Source organism: Elaeis guineensis, chromosome 3, assembly GCF_000442705.2.
Source record: "Elaeis guineensis isolate ETL-2024a chromosome 3, EG11, whole genome shotgun sequence".
NCBI lineage: Eukaryota > Viridiplantae > Streptophyta > Magnoliopsida > Arecales > Arecaceae > Elaeis > Elaeis guineensis.
In genome coordinates this window covers 110,290,681-110,297,102 of record NC_025995.2, presented here as the reverse complement: position 1 = coordinate 110,297,102, position 6,422 = coordinate 110,290,681, and the positions used below count along the sequence as shown (strand labels likewise).

Sequence of the window (6,422 nt, the reverse complement as noted above, 5' to 3'; positions counted from 1 at the left end):
TTTCCCTTAAAAAAAAAAAAAAAGAGAAACTGGTATGCAAATCAGGAGGAGTTTATCCTTATTGATAGTTATTATAAGGCATTATTGGCATTGAAAAAGTTTGTTCTATCTCTCTTACAGAGTTCACGCCATTTCCTTTGTAATATTTGTTGGACCTCATGTCACAGTGATGGCATTTTGTTTGTTTTTGGTAATTTTCTTTGTAATAGCTAATTTAAAGTTTCCATTCTTTATACTGTATGGTTATTTTCCAAATTCAACAAGAACACGTCTCCCTTATGAGTTCACAAGCCTTTTTTCTAACTCCTGTTTTTGATCTTTACTTTGAAAGCAGACTTCCTTTTGGTGACAAAGGCTGGTAGTTCAACTAAGTCATCGCTGTGGTCTAGAGGTAATGGAACTTTGATAACAAGCATGGGGCACATACTTCCAGTCAACTCTGTGAACTACAGAAATCAGAGCATACCTCCAGTCCTTCCAGCTCCATGGATTTCTGCAGATCTTCATCTCCAACTTACAGATCCTTGTAGAACAAATTGTGTCCATGCAAGTCACTTTAATGGAATGCACTATCGCCGATCTGTCTCAAGCAATGATGTTGGTGAGGTTGCTCTACGATCCTCACATGCCTTCATCTTCAAATGGACTTGTGAACAGCAGATCTAGTTCCATCAACTTTCCGCCTGTGCCTCCAATTTTCATATCATCATAACTACTTGCTTCAAAGAAATCAAATGGATCAGTTCTTTCAACCTTCAAGAAATGCTTTCATGGAGCTGTTTGGAAATTATATTGGTGATGGTAGATATTCTAATTGGAATTACGCTGATGTAACAACTTATATGCATGGTAGGCAGGAGATATTTGAGGAAAGATTGTTATATATTAGATTTCCTGAAAGCTTTTTTCTGCTCAACTTACTTAAAGCAGCTAATGATGACCTACCATATAGGAAGCCGTAACTTTTTAAAAGAAATTCAATGATTCAGTTTGTAGCAATGAATATTTTGTAAAATTGAGCTTTGAGTTGCTCCCTCCTATAGATTCTCTAGTTACACCCACAACTTATTTGAGCCCATACAAAGAAAGAAAAAGAAAAAGATGGGAAAACCTCTCGATTTACTAGTTTTCTATTTATAATTTCAGCTATGCTTTTATTATTGTAAAAGATGGACCGCTGATTAAAAGGTCTTTGGCTTTTATCAGGGACGTGTGCCTACATTCAGGGCCTCTAGAAGATGCAGACATGGGCATACAAGGATATCAGGGCAACTCATCTGATAGATGTGCTACTTCTAATATGCCATCATCCATCCTTTTCTAATACTTGTCAAAATTATTCACATGTGCAAAACTTGCAAGTTGATGTTGACAGCCATCACACTCAAATGCCTGCATCACCTTACTGGCATCCGTTCGATTACTTGCATACCAACAAGGTATATCCTCTGAGGGATGATCAAAGATCAGGCTTCAGATTTGCTGCGCCCATGCCATCCACATCCAGACCAATGGACATTCCTCTGATCTTTGAGGCAGTTCCAGCAATTAGCTTTGAGATAAATTACTTCTTCATCTCTCTCTCTCTCTCTCTCTCTCTCTCTCATGTTAAAAAAAGCCACACATGAAACTATTGACCTACTTATCTTGGGTTTTTTCCTCAGTTTGTTGGCCCAAAACTTAGAAAAGTGAGCCATTAAAATGGTCTTCTAGTTATTCCTATATAGTGGAATGTTGTTCTCTAAATAAATTAGTAATTCTATTTCTGCTCAAATTTATAAAAATATTGAATTTGCATTTTATCACAATTGAATAGCCCTTTTCTAGGGGATTTGTTCCCTCCATTCTTTGCAATGTTAAAAATATATTGGACTTTTACCAAGTTGTGCTGAAAAACTGGATCCTCTTAACTTATGTGACACCATTATTTATTTATATAATTCTGTTTACTTAAAATTTGTAGTTTTCTCATTGTTCTATGTGATACCTCTTAGTGACTGCTGCATAACTTCCCTTGTCTGCCTTGGTAACTTCTTTGATCTTTCCTGTTGGAATAGGATGGGAAGGAATGCTTTGCTAGATGTTTAGCCGAAAGCCACATCTAGTTGATTGGGATCACGGGAATTATTAGAAGATAATATGCATTAATGAATGAACCTCTTTACGGAAAAATGGAAACATTTGTCTCTTATTAAGACTAGATCTTTTCAAGTGTTTAATTAAAAATTAGGTTGACATACAAAAATGTGAAGAGTCACACTGTTGTGGAGGAGGCTAACCAAGTAGTAAACTCGGCGACTGTCAACATCAAATAGTATGGGCTAGGGGGAACTAGTAATTTTTGAATCAAGCCCACTTAATTTGCAAAGGCCAGTATTATAGTCAAACGAGATAGTGAACCATGTCATTTCTTACATTCCATATCTATATTTTTATGATGTCAAAGAGAACAATTGTCTCTAGCAGCAGAAGGGGGTTGGGGTGCATCTTTTGTTTGTTTGGTTGTATGCGGGTGTGATGGGATGATGCAGGTGTTAGAGCCTGACATTTAAACCTAGCAAGAAGCATAGTTCAAAGTGTTGCATTGTTATATTTTTCTAAATCTAAGTCACAAGGATTCAGGTGTAGGATGGAATTGTCTCTGACATCAAAATTTTAGAATAAGATATGCTATCTCAGTACTGGGCCTCATACTAGTGCCATCCTATTACTGTGTCAATATGCATGGTACGGATGTCAGTTTGACCTATCGAATATCGGTACATCTCTCCTTGAGAGACTGCATGTTGCATACCAGTACCCAATCGATATAGTATGGTATCATTCTGGTAACGTATGGCATACCTTGCTCTAGAAACTCTAGATTAGATGCCCATAGTTGAAGTGCAGAAGAACAGATGGCGACCAAATATTAATGAGTAGATGTAGTGGACGTATTTTTGTTATATAATTTTTGTTGTGACTGCATTGGGACTCAGCTGTCTTTTGCTCTTCTGCACATGCATATACGTATTGAATAGCTGGTAGTGCAACAAGCTTTGAACAATCAATTTCATTTTTGTGAGTTAAGAAATAGTCTTTTAACATTTGCTTTTTCTTTTCATGCATGGTAACATATTTTGTGATTTTCCCAACAATGTCTCTAGCCTTTTTGATTTGTATAATGGTATGTGATAACTTCTCTGCATGCAGGATGCTGCTGAGCTTATGGAAACTTCACATAATCAGTTGTTCACTTTTTCATTAATCAGTTGTTCGCTTTTTCCTTCTTTCCCTTTCAGTTATAATCCTATCATCCCATGCATGTCTCAAACATTTAGTTGACTAATATTTCAACATGGTATGAATAATATTTGCTAAACTACATGCACAAGGTTTGGACCAAATTGTGTTTGAACCAAACTCCTAACAGAAGGGGGGAATTAATATAGTTCAAATGTAGAAGCAATGCAACTTCATGGAGAATCAAGCTCAGGGAGTTAAAAAGGGTGATTTAGAATTCAAAAGGTCAACTTCTAGTCTTGTCCTATTTATTTTGAGTGGAAGAGAGTTGGCTTTAGCTGTTTATTCTAGGGGATTCACGTAAGTTTTTAGATGAGTCTTTATTTTGAAACTTAATTTGGAATTTTAGGTATCTTCAACTACAATTATGGTCCTAACTTTCACAGTCATTAGTCAACATATAAAAAAGCTACTTAAACCCAAATTACATATGATTTTGGGTTGCCAGGATCAGACGCATCTAGGTGTTATGATGGCCTGAAAGTGCTACAACAATATTAGAGACAACCACCACTCTCCAAGCACTAAAACTGCATGTTGCTGTTACACCCCCCTCCCCCCTCTCTCTTCCTCCATTTTCTCAAAGCCTCTACAACCACTAAAACTCCATTTTATCATCTCCGCGTCCGATACGCGGCCTGTTATTTCCTCCTTCGCCGCCGCTTCGAATCTGAAGCGCGAAGCGCGTTGAGTTGAGCTCCTCCCCCATCTCTCGCCCTCACCCAGACCCGCTGCCACCGCTCCATCTCCGGCATCTTCTCCTCCGCCGTCTTCCATCTGTCCTTCGCCCCCTTCGACCCGATCTCCCACACCCTCCCCGAAGCCTCCCTCTCCTTCCTCCCCCACCCCACGATCAAATCATCGTCCGATCCTCATCCAACGGCCTCGACGACCTGCGCAGTCAGCGCCAAGATCAAGTGCCTCGATGATCGAGACCCCCGCTTCCTCTGCTACGCCTCTCCCCACCCCGCCCTCACCGACCACACCCCGATTCCCTTCGCCCCGGAGACCCGCATCACCACCCTTGCCAATGGCCTTCGCGTTGTCCGCTGGTTTGTCTCCCTCGGTGAGCTTCTGGCCTCTGAATTTTGAGATTCTAGCATTTTAGGACATCAGAAAATTTTAGTTATTGGTGGTTCTGAGAATCTGTGACCTAAGTTATCTGCTTTGAGCACCACAGGAACTTATGGACTTGGAAGATATTATTGGAGACGTCAAAACTGGTCTGTCAGACGAATTCATCTTGAAGAATTTAAGGACAAGCATGCATGTCCAGCAATCTACGTCCTCATCACTGGGCTCACCATCCCAATCCGCATCTGGGCATGGAACTTGCATTGTCTGCCAGGAATTGTTTCTTAAAGATTCGTATAGGGACTGCTTTTTTTCAGCGTTTAGTTCCTCTGGTTTGGTGGTATAAATGCCCATTTTTCTCATTAAAAGCTCTTCTCGGTTTTCAGATAGAGTACGAGGAGAATGAGAGGATAGAAACTCTGGACTGTGGTCACAGCTATCATGCAGACTGCATAAAACGCTGGCTGGCTGTTAAAAACATCTGCCCAATCTGCAAAGCACCGGCTTTGGTGGCCGATAAAAGCAAAGGATGAGCTCATGGAGGAATCATTTCAAACCATTTGTCTGAGAAATGATTTTTTTTACCTATTTTTGGTTATACATTTTTTTAAGGAAATTCAATTTATATTGGGAATAGAAATGTTGGATTATTCTACCCTGTGCACTCAATGAACCTTGGTAAATGTTGGGGTGAATATGCTCCCTGCAACTGTATATAAAAGTGGCACACATCTTATTCTAGTGTCATGCTATGAAAAGTTTTGATGATTAACAAGCATTCCTTTGAGCCTTATATTTCATTGTACAATTTCAGTTAACCTTGTTATGTACATCTATAACATATCTTAAAGGGGGCTGATAGAAGAAGTTTGCCTCTCACCTCTTTGACCGGTATTAAGCTTCATTGTATGCATTGGGACCAGCAGCCCAGGTCTGACAACACGGCTAATTTTTGGTGAGCACCCAGATGCTGGTCTGCAAGCGGGCCTCTCTGACTCAACAAGCCAATATCACCAGAATGTCCTGTTCTGGTTGTTGACAAGGCTTCTGGTGGTCAAGCATTAGCACGATTGCAGTACCTCAGTATATCCCTGATGCTGATTGTTCTTTTTATTTATCAAGGCCAAATGATACTCATTGATGCCTTTGATGCTTAATTTGAATGAGAATATTTTCTGAGATTCCTTATGTCTGTCATTGTTTTATGATTGCACTTTATGTAATTCTTTTCATGGTTTCCTTTGGTGTTGCATCTTATGACGATTCATGTGTTTTGAGGTTAATTTGTGGTAAGCTTCCTGTTTCTGTTTCTTCTTCCCTCCTTCGATCATGGATTTATCTGAATGCTGCATTGAATGTTTCTCTGTCTAAACTTATGGTCCGACCATGAATCAGTCTGACCTAGAACGAGATAATTTGTACCGAGGTGGATTCATTTGTTTGTCTGATTCTGTTTGTTTATGGGATTTATGGCTTTAAACTTCAATGTCTCCACTACAGGTGCAGGACCCAGAAATAGATGTCGATGAAATGAGAAAAAGTGAGAAAAAAAAGAAACTCAAATGAGATACAGATCTTTGGGGGTAATATGTGGATTTGTCGGTTAAATCAATGTCATCTCCCATCTCAGTCCTTCAGCAAGTACTTTTAATGGCTTGCTTAAGAATGTAGGGCTTAAGCCAAAGTCCAATGTCGCATATATTGATGGTTCATTAAGGAGGATTTATAATCAGCTAATTTGCATGCTGCTTTACTATCAAAAATATTCAATGACAAGTGCATTGTTTCAAACAAAAATCTCCGGTGCAAAAGCAGCCGTACTAGTGAATTGAGACAAGAGACTGTCAAGCTGAAGGCCATCATCATGGACTAGAAGGGTAGGGTTCTTTTGAAGTCGCTGGAATAAAGCACCCAAAATCTGAGACTGCAATTTTCTGCCAGAATCTAAAAATTCCAGATTGAAAAATGATGAAAGGAAGCTGCTGGTGTTGATTACCTCTTTCCCATTTACAGGTTTCTTTTAAATGGTTGACATGTCCCATAAGATCTTGTCAATTCGAATCCAC

General features: G+C 39.3%; 1 protein-coding gene across 1 annotated transcript; it reads left to right on the top strand.

Moving 5' to 3' along the window:
• The first annotated feature begins 770 nt into the window (after positions 1-770).
• LOC105040971 (uncharacterized) lies at positions 771-5,149 on the top strand. The gene is given in 5 exon segments (XM_073253429.1): positions 771-958; positions 1,147-1,303; positions 1,305-1,607; positions 4,376-4,631; positions 4,744-5,149. Coding segments are annotated over 5 exon segments (1,050 nt in total). The 3' UTR covers positions 4,890-5,149.
• The last annotated feature ends 1,273 nt before the right edge of the window (positions 5,150-6,422 follow it).